This window comes from Oncorhynchus nerka, linkage group LG2 (assembly GCF_034236695.1).
Source record: "Oncorhynchus nerka isolate Pitt River linkage group LG2, Oner_Uvic_2.0, whole genome shotgun sequence".
NCBI classification, from domain to species: Eukaryota; Metazoa; Chordata; class Actinopteri; order Salmoniformes; family Salmonidae; genus Oncorhynchus; species Oncorhynchus nerka.
The window spans coordinates 22,534,508-22,555,857 of record NC_088397.1 but is presented as its reverse complement, the minus strand read 5'-3'; the positions used below and the strand labels follow the sequence as shown (position 1 = coordinate 22,555,857).

Here is a 21,350-nt window from a genome sequence, read left to right as displayed (position 1 = left end):
AAAAGCCTTATCACAATGAGCCATTTAAAAGATCTTCAGGTCTGTTTTTATTCACGCTATAAACAACATTTATATTGTCGCAATCCTAGCTAATGAGACACCTTACAATACCCACCAAATAGGTTAACCCTGTTGGGAAAATGCAGTAGCGTGATTGCCTTTCACGCCAGCAACTCAGGTTCTATTCCCGTTCCCTCAGTTGACAAAAATATTTTATTACGTTTTTCTTATTAATGGTGGTCATTCTGAAATCCTCTCTTTTATGATGGCAAATGTAATCCACAATTTATAATGTTGCTGTGATGCAGATCCATGTTGACACTCGATTCCTTAGATAACGTAGTAGGGACTCAACCCCACGTTCATGTACACAATAATTGTTTTCAATTAAAATATAAATCATAAAACAATATTTATAGATTGAGTAAAATCAAATGCGTGTTTTTCTACATGAGCGACTTTTATTATGAAGGCTGGACCTACCCCGGAAGCGGAAGTGATTTTCTGCTCTTCTCAGAGATCGCATTACAGCAAGCTAGCTGTATGTAACATTATCACAGTTTATCCTTCCATTTCGTCGCTAAAGTTAGGTTTTATTTCACATTAAGAATGTCAGAAAGAAAAGTTTTAAACGTAAGTACAATTCTTATTTACTATGTCTTGATTTATTTTCAATTCGCTGAAAACGGGCAGTTGTTTTGCGAATGTAATGTTTGCTAGCTAGCAGCAAGCTGCGTGTTGCTAATCAGGCTTGGCCATTGAAGCAAACACTTTTCTATGCTCATGACACCAAGTTACACAATAGTAGTAGTTAGATCAATACGCTTAGCTAGCTATATAGCTAGTAGTCGTACTCATTGTACTAGCAAACTAGCTGTTTCTTGCCTATCTTTCCTTATGAGGATATACTGATATAGAGCATGCTCTTGCTGTAAACGTTGAATGTTTTCATCTCTTTATGTGAATTGTGTTTGTCTAATTCTTGTATGTTTTCCTCTCGTTGTTGTAGCTAATGACTGATAAAGGCAATGTGAATCAGATATTTCGTAGTTAAATTACACTGCTGACTGTGTTCGTTCTCCTGTAGAAATACTACCCGCCAGACTTCGACCCGGCTAAAATACCCAAACTCAAGCTCCCTAAAGACAGGCAGTATGTGGTCCGGCTGATGGCTCCCTTCAACATGAGGTATGTCAACACTCTACAACCCTGCCCAGAAACAGGTACTGTGAGTGCATGAATGCGTGCGTGTGCTCTGACCCTGTCCCTGCGTGTGTTTCTCGCAGGTGTAAGACTTGTGGGGAGTACATTTACAAGGGGAAGAAGTTCAATGCCCGTAAGGAGACTGTGATGAATGAGCTCTACATGGGACTGCCCATCTTCCGCTTCTACATCAAGTGTACACGATGCCTGGCCGAGATCACCTTTAAGGTAAATCTGTTTCTGCGTGTGTGTCTGTAGACTGAGACATAAAACATAAACTACGTCTTAGAACAGTTTGTGTACTCGCCCAGTGTGTGTTGTCTACAGACTGATCCGGAGAACACAGACTATGCCATGGAACACGGTGCCACAAGGAACTTCCAGGCGGAGAAACTTCTAGAGGAGGAAGAGAAGAAGATAACTAAGGACAGAGAGGAGGAAGAGTTGAACAACCCTATGAAGGTACACTTCTATAAACAATGCTGGAGAATCTGACAGACTGATGATATGTTCTCTACCAGGTTTCTGGAGAACCGTACCGATGTTGTGTTGAAGAGCCGTGCTGATCCTTTCTAGGTGTTGGAGAACCGTACGCGGGACTCTAAGATGGAGATGGAGGTTCTGGAGAATCTTCAGGAGCTCAAGGAGTTGAACCAGAGACAGGCTTCGGTGGACTTCGAAGGAATGCTGGGAACATACAAAGAGCTGGAGCAGAGGACCAAAGAGCAGGAGAAGGAGGAGGACGAGAGGGAGACACGGTGAGTACAGACAGACAGAGAGGGGGAGACACGGTGAGTACAGACAGACAGAGAGGGGGAGACACGGTGAGTACAGACAGACAGAGAGGGGGAGACACGGTGAGTACAGACAGACAGAGAGGGGGAGACACGGTGAGTACAGACAGACAGAGAGGGGGAGACACGGTGAGTACAGACAGACAGAGAGGGGGAGACACGGTGAGTACAGACAGACAGAGAGGGGGAGACACGGTGAGTACAGACAGACAGAGAGGGGGAGACACGGTGAGTACAGACAGACAGAGAGGGGGAGACACGGTGAGTACAGACAGACAGAGAGGGGGAGACACGGTGAGTACGGACAGACAGAGAGGGGGAGACACGGTGAGTACGGACAGACAGAGAGGGGGAGACACGGTGAGTACGGACAGACAGAGAGGGGGAGACACGGTGAGTACGGACAGACAGAGAGGGGGAGACACGGTGAGTACGGACAGACAGAGAGGGGGAGACACGGTGAGTACGGACAGACAGAGAGGGGGAGACACGGTGAGTACGGACAGACAGAGAGGGGGGAGACACGGTGAGTACGGACAGACAGAGAGGGGAGACACGGTGAGTACGGACAGACAGAGAGGGGGAGACACGGTGAGTACAGGCATAGGGGGGGAGACACGGTGAGTACAGGCATAGAGGGGGAGACACGGTGAGTACAGGCATAGAGAGGGAGACACGGTGAGTACAGGCATAGAGAGGGAGACACGGTGAGTACAGGCATAGAGAGGGAGACACGGTGAGTACAGGCATAGAGAGGGAGACACGGTGAGTACAGACAGAGAGAGGGAGACACGGTGAGTACAGAGAGGAATGATGAAAAGGGAAATTGTTAAGCAACGCATAACAAAATGCATAACAAAATGGTTATGTATGTGTTACAGGGAGATGCTAGAGAGAGCTCTAGTGAAGAGGTTAAGAGACTCCGACTCAGACTCAGACCAGGAGGGCGAGAGCAGCAGCAGACCAAAGAAACCCAGCACAGACAGACCTACTGACATCCTCACCACAGACAGACTCACTGACCCACAGGTAACACACACACCAAACACACACAGGCCTCACAATACATGTTAACCAACATGCCTACTTATGGCCTGTGTGTTGTTTCTGCAGGGCCTGTCAGTGGGGGGGGTGAAGAAGGCCAAGGTGGAGAGCTGGGAGAGAAGTGTGGGGGGGCTGGGAGGTGGAGGGGCACTGGGATCACTGGTGGTGAGAAAGAAACCAGCGACCTCTGTCCCTAAACCTGATACCAGAGTAACTCCTGCAGGCTCTAACACACAGACAGGTGAGCTATGGAGGCTTTAACATAAGCTTTATGGCAGGAACTGCAATATCGAAATGACTTCGTATACACCGAGGTGATTTCCTGCTGAAGCCGTCAGCATGCTTCAGTTCGACAGGCGCCTAGCCAAACTAATGTGCTTGTACTCCTTTAAAAGACCTTCGCTCGAAAAATTAGGGGAAAAAACAGTCATAGTATTTTGCATTTTGAGACATTGTAGCCAGCGTACATTTCCCCTAAATAGAACGCAGGAAATCTGGCATACATTTTTTAATTATTATTTTGTTGTACTTTTTCTCCCCAATTTCGTGATGAATCCAATTGGTAGTCAGTCTTGTCCCGTCACTGCAACTCCCGTATGGACTCGGAAGAGGCAAAGGTCGAGAGTCACGCGTCCCCCGAAACACGCCCCACCAATCCTCACTGCTTCTTGACACTGCTGGTTTAACCCGTAATCCAGCCGCACCAATGTGTCGGAGGAAACACCGTACAGCTGGCAACCGAAGTCATTTTGACGAGGAGATCTTAGTCGTGCAATTTTACATCTAACTAAGATGTTTGGTGCAATATTTCTCAATGAAAACATTTGCATTAAAAAAACGAGTCGTCTCGTTGAATAACAACAAAGACTTTATTGAAGAATCTCTACTGTTGACCAATCACTGACGAAGGGGCGTAGGCTTAGGCTCCGAACTTCAGCTGTTCGGGCACACACACAATTGTAGCAGTATTTTGTCTGTTTGCACCGCAGGAAGTCACTCTGCTCTACATGTTGTAGGGCTGAAGATACTTTTACTGCTATTTCTGTCATTCTAACCTCTCTACTTTCTGCTTTGCAGTTTCAAAGGCAGCTGCTATTGTACCGACGGCGGCTACTAAGCCAATCACAGCACAGAATGGGTCGTCGTCGCTCAGCCTCCTGGGGGCGTATTCCGACAGTGATGACAGCAACAACAGTGAATGAGAGAAAGGCTGGCGTCGCTTTGGCTAATCAAAAGGCTGTCTGTCTGAACTTTGATATGGAAATGTGTTGATATGATGTTGGGCCAGTCACATGTTCCACACAACCCAGAACAGTTTTGGATTTTCAAGATCACAACACAAGGGTTGTTATTAGGTGTAGCAAAGGGGTAAGCAATTTGATGCCTGTGATGATTTAAAACTGCTGTAGTTGTTTTGGAGTAAATAGTTAGCGGCCTGAATTTTATTATCCTGCTTTGTGACCCTTACCCCCAATGTAATTAGTTTTCACCTGTGATTTTTAGAAAATATATTTTGAAATGTTCATCTACCAACTACCCTCCGACTTTGTAAAGGTGTAAGTCATGTTTTGACTTTTCATTAAATACTCTTTTCTCTTGTGCCCTACCCAATTTGAATACAATGTCTGACTTTTCTGGAGTCATAAACATGTACTTTAGTGTGTTTTTTATTTACAGTTTTGTATTATTGGGCAGGGGTCTCTGAACTGGTCCTGGAGAGACACTGCGTGTGGAGGTTGTAAATGTAGGCCTGTGTTGCAGATAGAAATACCAGATGTTTATTTTTGTTTAACCTTTTATTTAACTAGGCATGTCAGTTAAGAACAAATTCTTATTTACAATGATGGCCTAGGAACAGTGTGTTAACTGCCTTGTTCAAGGGCAGAACAACAGATTTTTACCTTGTCAATTGGGATTCAATCTAGCAACCTTTCGGTTACTGGCCCAATGCTCTAACCACTAGGCTACCTGCCACAAAGAATAGAGTTTACTTGATAATTTCATCTACACACGACTTTACCCAAAGACCTCAATTCTCAGCTGTAGTAGGCCGCTTTTGTAAGTTTAGAACATGAAATCAATTTGACAGAAGCAGATAACTTGAAGTTCAATCAAGGAGCATTTTAAGAAAAGTTATCACACTAAATTGGCTACTGAACAGGCACTGGTGTGTACTTGACTCAACAATCAAGTGATTGTAACAATGGCAACAACAACAAAAAAAACTGCTCTCACACGGTCACACTCCCCACTTGTCCTGGGGAACTAGAACATTCAGGTGTTCTCTTCCACCTCATCTGGCATGGAAAAGGAGATTTGGCCCCCGTCTCCAATGCTGTACAGCATGTCAACTCTCTGCCTGCACATTCATTCTGACACGCTTGCATAGTGTTGTGGCTCTGTTGAAACAGATGTGGTTAGGGCGGTTCAAATGTATTGCTGGCTACTAATGCGTTTGGAATGAAAGATGACACTCGATGCCTGATCGACATTACCATCTGCCGGTGTGGTAGGGTACGTTTCCGAAAGGGGTTTGGCATGTTCTTTATTTGAGCTGCTGAGCTCTCCTGGCTGGCTGGCACGTGCCCTGTAGGTGGAGTTTTTGTTTATTGCCAAAAAAACACTTTTTTTAAGTGAATAGAATAAAATATATACATTTAGCCAAAACATTCAAAGACTGCCTGTGTTAAATAGTATCAATATAAGCCAAAGTTTTTGTTTTTTTGTCAGTAAAAAAAATCTGAAATGTTGGCCATTCATTCTCAGATTCGCTCAGATGTCACTATGTGGTGAAGATCTCTGAGCCCTTGCCTCACACTGATTGTCATGATAAAGATGATTCAGATCCAGTAGGAGTGACATGTTTGGAGAAAGTGGACCCCTGCCTTTTGGCTGACCAATATGTGGTTTCTGGTTGGGTGAAAATGGAATTGGGTTGAATCAGTGAAGGTAACCTGAAGTGGACTTGTGGTTCTTTTTTGTGTTTCTTCCACCCAGACGGAGCTGAGGACAAGACCTGTTACTTGCTTTGCTCTCAGAAACAGGGTGCCGTTGAAAGGAGTGATTACTGGGGTAAGGGTGGAGGTGGAGCAACTGAAATAGATGATTCCCGGTGTCTGTGATGCCTGCCATTTGGTGCAACGCAGACCCGATGGCGAGCATGGTGAAACAGAAGAGTCACTGTCTGTCCTTTTGAGTTTTAATTCTGAGTCGTTACCTGACAAAAATCATGTTAGGCTATATCAGTTATCCCGTAAGAGCTTTTGTGCCGAACCCACTACGGTGTTTCAGGTGCCAAGCTTATGGTCATGTTGCGGCAGTGTAGAAGGGAGATTCCTATATGTGAGAAGTGTGCAGGAGGGCATGGGACAATTGACTTTGTAGCATCAGTAAAGCAGTATGTGTTAACTGTAGGGTAGCCTTGGTCATGACTATCAGTTCCATTACACATACGAGTCATTAGACGAAGGAGTCTTCTGTAGGGGGGAGTTTTGTTAAGAACTACAAAGCTCGGTCTGAACATTAACACGTGTATGGTTTTAGAAGCATAAGGACCTTATCTTTCATATAAAAAACAAGAGTTTTAATTGATACAACTTTATAGTGCTAGGGTTAAGATTCCCACATGGCCATTATTTCCATGTTACAGCTCTTGTTTACGGAAAACAGACATGACAGAGTGGACTACCTGTGCTAATTAGCTATTTGTGTCTCCGAACACCTGTGTGTCAACAGAAGACAAACGCCACAAATGTGTTTTCACTGAAAAATACTGTCAGCTGCAACTGTGTTAAAGATACTGCTTTTAAACACAGCAAGGTGACCGGGGACAATTGTATGGTTAAACAGTACAAATACGGCCTACACTCTAAAAATTAGGGGTTCAACAAGGGTTCTTTTAAGATCCTCAAAGTTCTTAGAAGAACCTTAGGGTTCTTGGAACTCAAAATGGCCCCCAATAGGTTCTTCCAAGAACCCCATAGGAGGTCGGGTTCATGGTGGAACCTCCTTAGTTGGTGGGGGTTATTGCAGGAACCTAACTGCCCAACTGAAACATTTCGATTTGAAAAGACAGGTACATAACTGAGAATGTTTAAAGATTTCCTACATTTTTAGGTAAGTTTTGTCCCTTATATGATCTAAATTGATATTGTTTTATCATGATACCATCTATCTTTACATATTTGTGCAAATCTTTCTAAAACAGAAAATGGACACAATTCACTGGATATCAATCAACAGAGGTAAGAATATGTAGGCTATAAGAATATGCTAAATAAAAACTTTTGATAATGCTTTTCATATACATACCTTGTCCATAATGTAGAGGCCTATGGGATATTTGAAGAAGTAAGGGAGGAGGATGGTAAATGTGATCTGCATAACATACCAATACCAATTGACATATCTTTGTATGCCTCGTCTGTATACTTAGAAACAAAAGTGAGCATTTCACTGTACCCTGCAATTACAAATGCGACTCTGTGCATGTGACAAACAAAAAAAATCTAATCTAACTGGTAAAACAGTGGACAGTAAGTGTATATTTTGCATTTGTGATATTATTTTGATGCGATATGAAAGTAGAAGTATTTATGTTTCTAGAACAATACTGCAAATGAGAATCGATTCACGTTTAGATGGAGTATTTGTCTGTTTTGGTTTCCAGAGCCAATTCACCAATTAAACAGAACATTTAAGGTCCTTGGACTAATGAGTAACGTTAGGCTCCTTTAGTCCAATATTGGGCTAAATGTAGGGGTGCTCATGTTCCTGGGGATCAGAAGTCTCCAGTGCCAGAGAGGCAGGTTGAAGTTGCCATGATCAGAGTAGTACAGAATGTGTCATATACTGAGGCAGTGAAGAAAGTAGAGGAAGATGTGTCAAGGGTAAGGGATCCTAAGAGGCTCCAGGTGAGTAGTAGAATGTTGCCAGTACAGAGTGATGGGCCTACGAATGCAGTGTGCTTCAGTAAGGTTGGCTTTTTAGTGTTTATTGCTATTGCTGTCAACTGTCCTGCAGGAATAGATTGTAAAATCACAGAAAATAGGTGTTGTGATGGCAGCTGCAGAGAAGTACTTGGGTTTACAAGATTTTAAAGCAGGACGGTGTCCCGTCCTCCCAGACCCTCTGCCTGGTATAGGATCAGATAGGTTCCAAATAGTGGAATGGAGTGGTGGCTTTTTTTAATGAGTGAAGGGTTGGCAATACTTTTTTTGTATTACGAAGTATAATGGATTTGTACTCCAGTCCATTTGGTGGCGGTAATGGGCCATTAATATTGGATGCCAACCGCCGTTAAACCCCACCGAATAATACTTTCTTGTAGCTAGCTAACCCTTTTTGTTATAGCTCAGTGAGATAACCATTTCGGACTAAAATAGTCGAATCAGTTAGCTAGATAGAAATTGTAACTTTAGCCAACTAGCTAGCTAGCTTGCTAACTGAAATAATATTCTACAAAATGCATTTAATCTTTGTTTTAAACTGACTGACGTAGCGTAGTTAATTTACGTTGGTGGCAGGCAAACTTGTTTTCTTCAGCTCAAGCCGAGGGAAGCTAACGTTAGCAAGCTACAATGACATTTCTGTGAATTCATGGGGGTGGACACACAATTAAATACGTAATTGGCTGACGGCCCCGATTTCCATCAAAACGTAAGTATCGTTTTTATATTATGCAAATATAAGCTGCATAGCCAACGTTAGCTAGTTAACGTTATGTCTTCAATGTTGCACCAAACACGACTAACGTTAGCTAGCTAGCTAACATCAGCTGATTATAGCTAGCCAAACATTCGTAGTAGGTAACGTTATATCCATGACTGAGTAGCTTGTCAGTCGCATTCCAGATTCAAACGAAATATAGCCTTCTTGTAAATATAAAAATATGGAAATACAGTGCTATATCTAACCAGATAACAAACAGTTACTACTCTCTCAAACGTTAGTTTGATGAATGCATTCCAGTTCAGCTACCTAGCTTTATCTAGCTCCGATCCTCCTGTCACAAAGCAAAGGATACATAGGTAGCTAGTGTGATTGAAATAGCCCTTTCTTTTGCTCAATATGTTATATATATGGGCCTTTAAACAACTAGGGCCCAGAGTTTTTCCTGCCAGTCTTTCCTCATTTCATGTCCACTGCCCCCATACCAAGCAAGTTATGTAATTCGTTACATTAGAACGTTAATATTCCTCTTTGATAAATTGTCTGACCTACCCTGATCACTTGCATTGTCCAATGACTGACTGCCAGACCCAGTGTATTATTCCCTCTCATACCCAGTCTGATGAGCATCCACTGAATGCCTGTGTGTGTTGTTTTGACTTATTCCATTGTCACGGTAAACACATTATTGGAAGTGTTGACAGTGTTTGTTAGATACGATGTAATATTCTGATTTATTCTCCTTCCCTCAGACCCATGGCAAAGTGGTTAAAGGACTACCTGAACTTCGGCAGCCGTCGTGACGGCCCCCAGCTTCCGCGTCCTGACTACACAGAGAGTGCGATCCTGAGGGCCTACAGAGCCCAGAAAGACCTGGACTTTGAAGACCCTTACCAGAGCGCAGAGAAACCACAAAATGGCTGCTACGGTGGCTGCAGGGGGACAGTAAGCCTGCATGCATTTCCTGCCTTCGCTTCTGTCCTTCCCAACGATGCAGAGGTGGGAAATGTTATATCTTCTGCTGTTATTACAGCAGAGGAGGCTGATTGGCAGAGATATAGGAGGACGGGCTCAATGTAATTGCTGGAATGGGGTGGATTTAACAGTATCAAACACATGGCTTTACAGGTGTTATGACCATGTTATTACAGGTCTTTAAAGGTTGTTATAATGTATTCCAGGTGAAGGTGGTGTCTCCCAAACACAGGCTGATCAAGGTGGATTCTCAGGAGTTCAGTCGCAGTAAGATCCCCCTGAGCCCCGTCACCATCCACCAGGAACCGGTATGGCATGAGTTGTTGTTTTTATTGTTGATCTCCCTCTTTCATGTTATTTTCTCACTATCCCACCCACCCTCCATCACTCTCTTCAGGTGCTTCCCTCTGCTCCTGCAGCAGTAGGGGACTCCGACACTGTCTACTCGGACCCGTTTGATGCCAGACCAGTTCCACGGCTTAGAGCAGATTGGGAGCCTAACCCTAGCCCACACCTTTCCTTGGGCCTCAGCCCCATCACCAGTCCTACCCTGGTAGCCTTCAGCCCTAACCCGATCCTAGGCCTCAGTCTCCGTCCAGGGGACAGCAGCAGCTACATGGAACCCTTTGAAGCCCAGAGGGTCATCACAGGTTGGTTACTTTTAGCTGTTGCCTACACACCCACACATTGGACTTCACGCCTGGCTGTCTAAAATGACTGACATACTACTGAGATGCATAGACTCACAGTTAATTAATTGATTGTGTGTGTAGAGCTCCAGCAGGGCCCAGAGCGGGGCCGACCAGGAGTGGGCAGTGGAAGGGTTGTGGTTGGGATCGGAGATCAACTCTATGATGACCCCTATGATGAGAGGACTCGACATCGCCACCGGGAAGCGCCACCGCAGCAGGGGAGAGAGTTCCTCAGGGACGAACCGGTAACAATCTTCTTCTTCTTCTCTGTTTTGATTTCATCATCCTCCTACATCCTCTCCTCTTCCTCTTCCAGAGAGAGGTCAGAGAGAGCAGGCTGCCCCAGGACGATGAGAGACCAGCAGAGGAGTACGACCAGCCCTGGGAATGGAAGAAGGACAACATCTCCAAAGCTCTAGCAGGTAGATATCTAATAGAGGAAAGCATCACTGAATTGTTGGGCTCTAAAATACATAATCTCTAAAGTTCTAGCAAGTAGACCAGTGCTATGCTCTATTCTGGTGTAGGAGGCACTCAGTAGATGCTGCAGTTTTACATTTTAGTCATTTAGCTGACACTCTTATCCAGAGCGATTTACAGGACCAATCAGAGTTCAGTGCCTTGCTCAAGGGCACATTTTTCACCTAGTCTGCGCCGGGATTCGAACCAGCGACCTTTCGGTAACTGGCTCAAATCTCTTAACCGCTAGACTACCTGTTGCCCAGCTATTTAAGTAGTTGGCTAATAAAACTCTCCATTTGTAGTGAAGTTTGAGGGGGCGGAGTGGGAGAAGTCGTTAGGCCAGTCAGACCAGGCCAAACTACCCAGGACCAGCCCCACAGCCCCAGGGGGCGCAGCCAACCTTCGGAGGCCTGGTGACACCCCCCCTATCCTGGGTGAGAGAGTGGACCCCTGCCTGCCCCTGGAGAGACAGGTGTAAGTTCCTCCCCTAAACCGCTGACTCTCAGTATAATTTAAGAAGCTCCCCCTGGCCGTGTGTCACAATTTTGTGTCCCTTGCTATGCGTCACACGGTAATATGTCCCCCTTGCAGGTGGTACCACGGTGCTGTGAGTCGTGCGGAGGCAGAGACTCTACTGACGTTGTGCAAAGAGAGTTCCTACCTGGTGAGGAAGAGCCAGACCTGCCCACAAGACTACTCTCTCTCCCTCAGGTACCTTTACACACTCTCCCTCTCTCATTCTCCTGGTGTTATTTTTTTGTTCGTTTGTTCTTCTCCACAATTTTGTGGTATCCAATTGGTAGTTAGTCTTGTCCCATCGCTGCAACTCCCGTACGGACTCGGGAGAGGCGAAGATCGAGAGCCGTGCGTCCCCCGAAACACAACCCAGCCAAGCCGCACTGCTTCTTGACACAGCGCCCGCTTAACCCGGAAGCCAGCCGCACCAATGTGTCGGAGGAAACACCTGGCGACCATGTCAGCTTGAATTGAGCCTGGCCCGCCACAGGAGTCACTAATGCGCGATGGGACAAGGACATCCCTGCCGGCCAAACCCTCCCCTAAAACGGACGATGCTGGGCCAATTGTGCGCCGCCCCATGGGTCCGGGCGCGGCCGGCTGCAACAGAGCCTGGACTTGACCCAGGATCTCTAGTGCCTTAGACCACTGGACCACTCAGGAAGCCTTCCTGATGTTCTACATTATGCTAATCACATCATCGTAAATGTGTTTTCCATGGGTTTTCAATATTTATCTAGGGCCTAATAAGGTGTTAAGTTTTATTTTTATTTTTTTTTTTCACCTTTATTTAACCAGGTAGGCTAGTTGAGAACAAGTTCTCATTTGCAACTGCGACCTGGCCAAGATAAAGCGAAGCAGTGTGACACAGACAACAACAGAGTTACACATGGAGTAAACAATAAACAAGTCAATGACACAGTAGAAAAAGGTCTCTATACAGTGTGTGCAATGGCATGAGGAAGTAGGCAATAAATAGGCCATAGTAGCGAATAATTACAATTTAGCAGATTAACACTAGAGTGATAAATGAGCAGATGATGTGCAAGTAAAGCAGAAAAGTAAATTAAATGAAAACAGTATGGGGATGAGGTAGGTAGATTGGGTGGGCTATTTACAGATAGACTATGTACAGCTTCATCGATCGGTTAGCTGCTCAGATAGTTGATGTTTAAAGTTGGTGAGGGAAATCAAAGGTCAACTTCAGCCATTTTTGCAATTCGTTCCAGTCACTGGCAGCAGAGATCTGTAAGGAAAGGCGGCCAAATGAGGTGTTGGCTTTGGGGATGATCAGTGAGATATACCTGCTGGAACGTGTGCTACGGGTGGGTGTTATTGTGACCAGTGAACTGGGATAAGGCGAAGCTTTACCTAGCATAGACTTATAGATGACCTGGAGCCAGGCGACGAATATGTAGCGAGGGCCAGCCAACTAGAGCATACAGGTCGCAGTGGTGGGTGGTATAAGGTGATTTGGTAACAAAACAGATGGCACTGTGATTGACTGCATCCAGTTTGCTGAGTAGAGTGTTGGAGGCTATTTTGTAGATGACATCACCGAAGTTGAGGATCGGTAGGATAGTCAGTTTTACTAGGGTAAGTTTTAGCGGCGTGAGTGCAGGAGGCTTTGTTGCGAAATAGAAAGACGATTCTAGATTTGATTTTGGATTGGAGAAGTTTAATATGAGGCTGGAAGGAGAGTTTACAGTCTAGCCAGACACCTAGGTATTTATAGTTGTCCACATATTCTAGGTTGGAACCGTCCAGGGTGGTGATGCTAGTCGGGCGGGTGCGGGCAGCGAACGGTTGAAAAGCATACATTTGGTTTTACTAGCGTTTAAGAGCAGTTGGAGGCCACGGAAAGAGTGTTGTATGGCATTGAAGCTCGTTTGGAGGTTAGAAAGCACAGTGTCCAAGGAAGGGCCAGAAGTATACAGAATGGTGTCGTCTGCGTAGAGGTGGATCAGGGAATCGCCCGCAGCAAGAGCAAGATCGACATCATTGATGTATACAGAGAAAATAGTCAGCCCGAGAATTGAACCCTGTGGCACCCCCATAGACTGCCAGAGGTCCGGACAACATGCCCTCCGATTTGACACACTGAACTCTGTCTGCAAAGTAGTTGGTGAACCAGGCGAGGCAGTCATTAGAAAAACCAAGTCTGCCGATAAGAATAAGGTGATTGACAGAGTCGAAAGCCTTGGCAAGGTCGATGAAGACGGCTGCACAGTACTGTCTTTTCTTGATGGCGGTTATGATATCGTTTAGTACCTTGAGCGTGGCTGAGGTGCACCCGTGACCGGCTTGGAAGCCGGATTGCACAGCAGAGAAGGTGCGGTGGGATTCGAAATGGTCAGTGATCTGTTTAGTAACTTGGCTTTCGAAGACTTTAGATAGGGCAGGATGGATATAGGTCTGTAACAGTTTGGGTCTATGGTGTCACCCCCTTTGAATAGGGGGATGACTGCGGCAGCTTTCCAATCTTTAGGGATCTCGGACGATATGAGAGGTTGAACAGGCTGGTAATAGGGGTTGCAACAATGGCGGCGGATAGTTTTAGAAATAGAGGGTCCAGATTGTCTAGCCCAGCTGATTTGTTTACGGGTCCAGGTTTTGCAGCTCTTTCAGAACATCTGCGATCTGGATTTGAGTGAAGGAGAAGCTGGGGAGGCTCGGGCGAGTAGCTGCGGGGGAGGCGGAGCTGTTGGCCGGGGTAGGAGTAGCCAGGAGGAAGGCATGGCCAGCCATTGAGAAATGCTTATTGAAATGGTCAATTATCGTTGATTTATCAGTGGTGACCGTGTTACCTAGCCTCAGTGCAGTGGGCAGCTGGGAGGAGGTGCTCTTGTAACGCTGCTCTCTCTTTTTCTCTCTCTCTCTTTCAGGAGTTGTCAGGGCTTCATGCATATGAAGTTCACTCGGAGTTCAGAGAGTCGTTACGTCCTGGGAGAGAACAGTCCTCCATTCTCCTCTGTACCAGAGGTCATCCACTACTACACCATGCACAAACTACCTATCAGAGGAGCTGAACACCTGTCTCTGCTCTACCCTGTCATAGTACAGACCCTCTGACCCTTCTCCACTCATTATCAGCATCCCAACTGGCACCCTAATCCCTACGTAGTGCACTACTTTAGTGCACTCTGATCAAAAGTAGTGCACTATATAGGCAATAGAGTGGGACACATGTGATACTATTACAGAAGGTGCTGTCGTCTGCGGAGATGCTAACATGGCTGCTGTGGAACTGTGTGATGTTTTTCTTAGAGAGTCAACATGGTTCTGGTAGAAACCACAATGGTTAAACTGTATATGGCCAAAGGCAAATGCTGTAACAGAGCAGGTTACTGTATGTCAATAGTGTTATTGATCATCTGTCTGGCACATTGATTAGCTAGCTGTACCAGGGTGGGAGTTTCATCCAATAGTGCTATACAGTAGAACGCTACATCGCTATAGTGGAAAGCTATTATAGAAACGTGTGCTTGAAAGCTATTTCAGTACTTATATGTATGAATGCTGGTATTATACCCCGAGTGTACAAAATATTAGGAACACCTTCCTTACCCCCTTTTGCCCTCTGTACAGCCTCAGTTCGCCGGGTCATAGACTACAAGCTGTTGAAAGCGCTCCACAGGGATACTGGCCCATGTTGACTCCAACACTTCCAAAGTTGGATGTCCTTTGAGTGGTGGACCATTATTGATACACACAAACTGTTGAGTGTAAAAAACCCAGCAGTGTTGCAGTTCTTGACACACTCAAACCGGAGTGCCTACTACCACGTCCTGTTCAAAGGCATTTAAATATTTTGTCTTGCCCATTCACCCTCTGAATGGCACATATACACAATCCATGTCTGAATTGTCTCAAAGCTTAAAATATCCTCCTTTAACCTGTCTCCTCCACTTCATAGACACAGATGACATCAATAAGGGATCATAGCGTTCGCCTAGTCGGAATGTAATGGGAAGAGCAGGTGTTCCTAATGTAGTGTGTTAAAGTGTGAATGTTTTTTGGACTTTGATCATGAAAGCTAAAGAATAATAGGTAGGTTTGTTACTGTGGTGCTGTTTGTAAGGTTTTCTTGTGTTCTATGAAATTAAAGTGTGATTTTGTTTTTAAAAAACTGTTAAGTCTAACCCCATATACACAGGTAGAGGGAAGGGATAAAGGGTTGTTCAGATAAATATATTTCCTACTTTCCATTGTCCATACTAATATAATTGCTTCGTTCTAATTGGTGTTTAAATTGGAATTGCAAGAGAAATCGAAACAATACCCGCATGTGCGTTCAATGACGTCCTCATTATGGAAGCGTTTCACATCACAGTGTGTGACATGACCGATGATATAGATTCCGGCGTCACCATAGCAACCACCAGGGGTCAGTATCAGCGCAAACAAGGATAAACATCAAGGGTGCGTTCGTAAATTCACTTTGACTGGCTATTTAGGGTGTAGTTGTAAATTCAATCTGGAGTGCCAGTGTGCGCTCAGACTGCGTTCTTGGCATTCATAAATGTGTTTCGCTCTCGGAGCGTTCAGAGCGCACACTGGACGCTTTGGCTAGCTGTCAAGCACCCAAGCTAACTGGCTAAAGGTGGCTAGATTGGGTGCTTGACTACTAACAAGCTGAAATTGGCTAGATTGCTAGCTACTTCCAAACACATGAAAGAACACCTCACTCGCCATAGCAGTGAAGATTAGGCTTTTTAGATGTTATCTAGAGCGTTTGTGACGAACTGCTGCTGGCAACAATTTCATAGTTTTTGTTTGCAATCGTCTACCAACCGGTAATATGCAATGGGTGTTGCGCGTTCGTAAATTCATCAGTTATTCAGTGCTCTGGCACAAACGAGAGTGCTCTGAAATTGGAGTAGATAGCCAGAGTGCATTTACGAACGCACCCCTACTCAGTTTTCAGTGCACTCTAGTTTATCAGAGCTCAGAATAACTAGCTAATGAATGTATGAACGCACAACACCTGTTGAATACTACACCTATCAGGAAATGTCGGCAAAAAAAAACGTTTTTAAATTGTTGCCAGCAGCACAGTTACAGTCCACCAACTCTCTAGATGACACGAGCCTAGCCTGCTCTGCTTGGGCGAGTAAAATGGTCAGAGTGAGGTGTTCTCTCATTTATGTCTGGAAGTAGCTAGCAAGCCAACTTTAGCCAGTTATCTTGGGTGCTCGACTGCCGTTGTGTGGTCAGAACGCTCGGATCAACCCTACTCCTCGGCCAGAGCGTCAACTGTGTGCTCTGAATTTACGAAAGATCAATCTGACATTTTTCTAAATTTACGAACGCACAGAGCGCACTCTGGCACTCCAGAGCGAATTTACGAACACACCCCAAGTTGATCGCGAGGCAGCGGCAGGTAGGCGACGTGATAAAATAACGTGATGATGTGTGCAAATATTTTAGGCTGCTAATCGTGGATATTGCGTTTACTTTGTTAAAAACGTATCTGGTTAATACTGTATACTCATGAACTGACTCACTAGCCTATGTTATCATTGTTCAAGGTGAATTATTCCTACTGTAGTAGTAAATAAAGTCGGTGGCAACTTGGCATCCAGTGCATAGTTGACAGCATATTTGAGAGAAAGTTGAGAAAGCTCTTATGTCATGTTTATGCCATTGTTAGGCTATTTACATGTCATAATGAGGTGTTATTGTTAGGCTATTTACATGTCATAATGAGGTGTCATTGTTAGGCTATTTACATGTCATAATGAGGTGTTATTGTTAGGCTATTTACATGTCATAATGAGGTGTCATTGTTAGGCTATTTACATGTCATAATGAGGTGTTTTTGTTAGGGTATTTACATGTCATAATGAGGTGTTATTGTTAGGCTGAGGTGTCATTGTTAGGCTATTTACATGTCATAATGAGGTGTTATTGTTAGGCTATTTACATGTCATAATGAGGTGTTATTGTTAGGCTATTTACATGTCATAATGAGGTGTTTTTGTTAGGGTATTTACATGTCATAATGAGGTGTTATTGTTAGGCTGAGGTGTCATTGTTAGGCTATTTACATGTCATAATGAGGTGTTATTGTTAGGCTATTTACATGTCATAATGAGGTGTTATTGTTAGGCTATTTACATGTCATAATGAGGTGTTTTTGTTAGGGTATTTACATGTCATAATGAGGTGTTTTTGTTAGGGTATTTACATGTCATAATGAGGTGTCATTGTTAGGCTATTTACATTTCATAATGAGGTGTTTTTGTTAGGGTATTTACATGTCATAATGAGGTGTTATTGTTAGGCTGAGGTGTCATTGTTAGGCTATTTACATGTCATAATGAGGTGTTATTGTTAGGCTATTTACATGTCATAATGAGGTGTTATTGTCACCCCTTTGACTTTGTACTTGTCTCCCATTGAAGAAAAGGTGTGTGTGTGTGTGTGCACTGTGTTCAGAGACATTTAAAGGAAAGTACAATAAACCAGTGGAGGCTGCTGAGGGGAGCAAGGCACATAATAATGGCTGGAAAGGAGTTAATGGAATGGCATCTTACACGTGGAAACCATGTGTTTGATGTCTTTGATACCATTCCACCAATGCCTCTCCAGCCATTACCACGAGCCTGTCATCCCCAATTAAGGTGCCACCAACCTTCTGTGCAATAAACAGTCATCTTTTTGTTATGCTTCAGCAGCTCGCGTATCCATGACTACCCGGATGGTGCAACTCGCTCAGCCCAAACCCAACCTGCTCCGATTCCCTGACCGGTACTGCCACACAAACACACACATGCACACGCACACTGACAGACTGACTGATTCTTTTCCTTCCAGACGGTCAGTCTACTGGCTAGATGAACTCCCACCTGAAAGAAATGGCTCCACCACCATGTTTGGTAAGATCACCCCACTCTCTTTCTGTCCCTATCCCTTTTTCACTCTCTTTCTGTCTCTATGATGTTTGTGTTGTGGATAATTGACTTTATAATGACCTTTTTAATGTTAGTGTTTTTGTTATAGAGTTGACGCCCCACTGGTCCCAGCTGTGTGGCAGGAAGCGGCTTAATTCTGGGTTCGAACAGAGCAGGTGCGACATCATAATGTTGTACAGTATGTTAATGATGTGTATAATGCATGATGTCTATGATGACTACTGATGACTCTCCTCCTCCCTCTCCAGATCATCTCCCCAATGGGAGGTCAGTGTAGCAGCTCTGAGTGCCTATCCATCCAATAGAGTGTGTTCTCTGGCTTTGCCCCGCCTCCCCACCGCAGGCTGGGTATCTGACCGCCCCCTACTGGCCTCCGTGAGCACATCACACACACACCTCAATGTATAACCCTCTCTATCTGTGTCTCTCTATATCTAGCTATTTCTCCTTGTTTCCTCTCTTTGTATGTGTCTCTCTCTCTAGCTGAGCAGAGCGGTGCGGACTGCAGTAGCCAGTCCTAGGGTCTGCCAGTTGGCCTGTCCCAAGCGGAGGCAGGGTCTCTATTCGCCCCATTCATCCAAGACCTCACTGGCACCCCCCCACCCAGCTGCAACCTCCTCCCGACTACAGCTCCTTGCCAGTAAGACACTTAGGATACCTCGTATTTACTTCAGACAGTAACATTTAGTAACGGCCATCCAACTACATTGCAAAGTAAATGTGGTGTTAATTTTTAGCCTGAAAATTGTCGCTACTCTACCTGTCTCGCACACACTCTCTCTTTTTCCATTACTCTCTCCATCTCCTTCCTCCTCCACATCCCCATCCCACCTCCCCTCTCCTAGTCCCTAAGTCTGACCACCCCCAGTATGCCCAGGACCGTCCAGTCATCTGGCCAGTGCCTGGGCCAGTGAGGAAGGCAGTAGCCAGTGAGAGGGTGCAGGTCCTTTCACGGCCCAACCAGCGGAAGGCGCTGTTCCAAGGCTACAACCCGTACACGGTTACCCTAGCTGCACGCTCCGCTAGCGCCTCGCCGCGCCTACAGGTGAGCTGTGTTTCTCTCATTTACTCATTCATTTAAATAATTTAATAAAAATGTCATTCGTTTGTCTGTTTGTTTATTACAGGAGCTTTGTCTACCCCTGCCGCGGAAATGCAAGGGCAAATAGACGAATGCATCTCATCTCGCACCTCTACAGTACCTCCAGCCGCCTCTTCTTCAGATACTCTGTCTCCTGTACAGCATGTCTATGTCCCTGATCACCACTGCTCCATAATAAAGACCCTCTATGATCTCATTGAGGCATGTTGCTGGGTCTTTGTTCTGGTCCAACGGGACCACTGGCTTTAGAAGGTGGATTGTTTTAGTGCTGCGATGTTCAACAGCGGGCTGATCATTCAACTGAACTGAAGTGACTTCTACTATCACCAAATGGGAGTTGTCACAGACCTAGAATATTACAACTCACATTAAACATAAAGAGAGCCACCTGAATGTAAAAGTGTACCTTATATCTTTTAGTGTGCAATTGTAGTATGTGACAGATGTAGGAAACCTGAAAAGGGATGTAATATCCTTTACGAATATTCCCTCTCCTGTTAACCCGCTACTGCACATAGTTGCACTAAGGCAACAGAAAACCAGTTTGACCCTACAACCTCCCATGTGAATTGTTTTAAATTGAACAATCCAATGAGGTGCAGAGGTTGGTATGATGTATCAGTTTGGGCAGGGAACTTCTTCCAGGAAACAACAAAAACATGTGAGCACATGGTAAGAAACATTTGATCTTTTTTTGACCCCTTTTTCATGGTATCCAATTGGTTGTTACAGTCTTGTCTCATCGCTGCAACACCCATAAAGACTCACGCAGGGACATTCTATGAGCAAAGGGAGCCTAATGGAGCAGTTGGATCATACCCTCTGATAGTGAGGACAGTCAGCTTGAGGACAGTGACAGCGAAGAAGAGTGGACCCCAGAATCTGGTTGGATAGGCAGTGAAATACTAGGTTATGCCCAACTTGTATTTTCTTAGGAAAAGAGTGCTTGTTTCTACTATATTTCACTTAATACATGTTCTGTTTCTGATTTTCCTTTGTGTTTTAGCCTACCTTTATGGCACAGCGTTGCCCTGAGGCAACAAAAACAATGATTCATTTATGCTGCAATAGTTTGTGTCGGGGGGCTAGGGTCAGTCTGTTATATCTGGAGTATTTCTCCTGTCTTATCCGGTGTCCTTTGTGAATTTTAGTATGCTCCCTCTAATTCTCTCTCATTCTCTTTCTCTCTTCTCTCGGAGGACCTGAGCCCTAGGACCATGCCTCAGGACTACCTGGCCTGATGACTCCTTGCTGTCCCCAGTTCACCTGGTCGTGCTGCTGTTCCAGTTTCAACTGTTCTGCCTGCGGCTATGAAACCCTGACCTGTTCACCGGACGTGCTACCTTGTTCCGGACCTGCTGTTTTCAACTCTCTCTCTACCTCACCTGCTGTCTCAAACTCTAAATGATCGGGTATGAAAAGCCAACTGACATTTACTCCTGAGGTGCTGACCTGTTGCACCCTCTACAACCACTGTGATGAGTATTATTTGACCCTGCTGGTCATCTATGAACGTTTGAACATCTTGCCAAGGTACTGTTATGATCTCCACCCAGTCCTCCCGTCAGAGCCTGGTTCCTCTCCAGGTTTCTTCCTAGGTTCCTTCCTTTAGGGAGTTTTTCCTAGCCACCTTCCTTTAGGGAGTTTTTCCTAGCCACCATGCTTTTACATCTGCATTGCTTGCTGTTTGGTGTTTCAGGCTGGGTTCTGTACAGCACTTTGTGACATCGGCTGATGTAAAAAGGGCTTTATAAATTAATGTGATTGATTGATATGGATGTGTGGGGGGGGTAAAAGTCGTTTATTTATATATTATCAGAAAGCCTACATCTTCCATGACCCATCTCGTTTACCTTGCATCTTTTTTAATTGTTTTCTGGATGTTGCTGCAACACCGCTTCTCTCTTCACCTCTTCAACAAAAATAATCTCTTCATCCTCTGACTCCTCCCTGCGGTCTGGTTCACTTTTATTTT

General features: G+C 44.9%; 3 protein-coding genes across 5 annotated transcripts; all 3 read left to right on the top strand.

Moving 5' to 3' along the window:
- Positions 1 to 496: 496 nt before the first annotated feature.
- Positions 497 to 4,694, top strand: LOC115120283 (splicing factor YJU2-like). Its single transcript, XM_029649195.2, has 8 exons — positions 497 to 633; positions 1,088 to 1,188; positions 1,287 to 1,431; positions 1,531 to 1,665; positions 1,780 to 1,961; positions 2,879 to 3,026; positions 3,111 to 3,282; positions 4,119 to 4,694. Exons 1-8 carry the CDS (start codon positions 610 to 612, stop codon positions 4,241 to 4,243), a joined length of 1,032 nt encoding a protein of 343 aa, XP_029505055.1. The 5' UTR covers positions 497 to 609; the 3' UTR covers positions 4,244 to 4,694.
- A 3,635-nt stretch (positions 4,695 to 8,329) lies between these two features.
- LOC115120292 (SH2 domain-containing adapter protein F-like) lies at positions 8,330 to 15,022 on the top strand. Of its 2 annotated transcripts, none has more exons than XM_029649206.2 (9): positions 8,330 to 8,699; positions 9,464 to 9,656; positions 9,893 to 9,994; positions 10,084 to 10,336; positions 10,460 to 10,623; positions 10,695 to 10,800; positions 11,143 to 11,314; positions 11,432 to 11,551; positions 14,242 to 15,022. In XM_029649206.2, exons 2-9 carry the CDS (start codon positions 9,468 to 9,470, stop codon positions 14,426 to 14,428), a joined length of 1,293 nt encoding a protein of 430 aa, XP_029505066.1. In that variant the 5' UTR covers positions 8,330 to 8,699; positions 9,464 to 9,467; the 3' UTR covers positions 14,429 to 15,022. The 2 variants fall into 2 exon arrangements, with proteins under 2 accessions (XP_029505066.1, XP_029505064.1); XM_029649204.2 differs by having other exon boundaries at positions 9,464 to 9,710.
- On the top strand, positions 15,020 to 19,571 carry LOC115120282 (sperm microtubule associated protein 2-like). Of its 2 annotated transcripts, XM_029649194.2 has the most exons (7): positions 15,020 to 18,109; positions 18,176 to 18,237; positions 18,362 to 18,428; positions 18,522 to 18,648; positions 18,757 to 18,913; positions 19,119 to 19,318; positions 19,401 to 19,571. In XM_029649194.2, the coding sequence occupies exons 1-7, from the start codon at positions 18,048 to 18,050 to the stop codon at positions 19,440 to 19,442; spliced, it is 717 nt and encodes a 238-aa protein (XP_029505054.2). In that variant the 5' UTR covers positions 15,020 to 18,047; the 3' UTR covers positions 19,443 to 19,571. The 2 variants fall into 2 exon arrangements, with proteins under 2 accessions (XP_029505054.2, XP_029505052.2); XM_029649192.2 differs by having other exon boundaries at positions 15,020 to 18,237.
- Positions 19,572 to 21,350: the final 1,779 nt, after the last annotated feature.

Coding starts and splice junctions, on each gene's coding strand:
- LOC115120283 (XM_029649195.2), top strand. CDS start 610: ATGTCAGAAAGAAAAGTTTTAAAC. Junction 634..1,087: donor CAGAAAGAAAAGTTTTAAAC/GTAAGTACAATT, acceptor GTTCTCCTGTAG/AAATACTACCCGCCAGACTT. Junction 3,283..4,118: donor AGGCTCTAACACACAGACAG/GTGAGCTATGGA, acceptor TCTGCTTTGCAG/TTTCAAAGGCAGCTGCTATT.
- LOC115120292 (XM_029649204.2), top strand. CDS start 9,468: ATGGCAAAGTGGTTAAAGGACTACCTGAACTTCGGCAGCCGTCGTGAC. Junction 10,801..11,142: donor CATCTCCAAAGCTCTAGCAG/GTAGATATCTAA, acceptor CTCCATTTGTAG/TGAAGTTTGAGGGGGCGGAG. Junction 11,315..11,431: donor CTGCCCCTGGAGAGACAGGT/GTAAGTTCCTCC, acceptor TCCCCCTTGCAG/GTGGTACCACGGTGCTGTGA.
- LOC115120282 (XM_029649192.2), top strand. CDS start 18,048: ATGACTACCCGGATGGTGCAACTCGCTCAGCCCAAACCCAACCTGCTC. Junction 18,238..18,361: donor TGGCTCCACCACCATGTTTG/GTAAGATCACCC, acceptor TTTTTGTTATAG/AGTTGACGCCCCACTGGTCC. Junction 18,429..18,521: donor TCTGGGTTCGAACAGAGCAG/GTGCGACATCAT, acceptor CTCCCTCTCCAG/ATCATCTCCCCAATGGGAGG.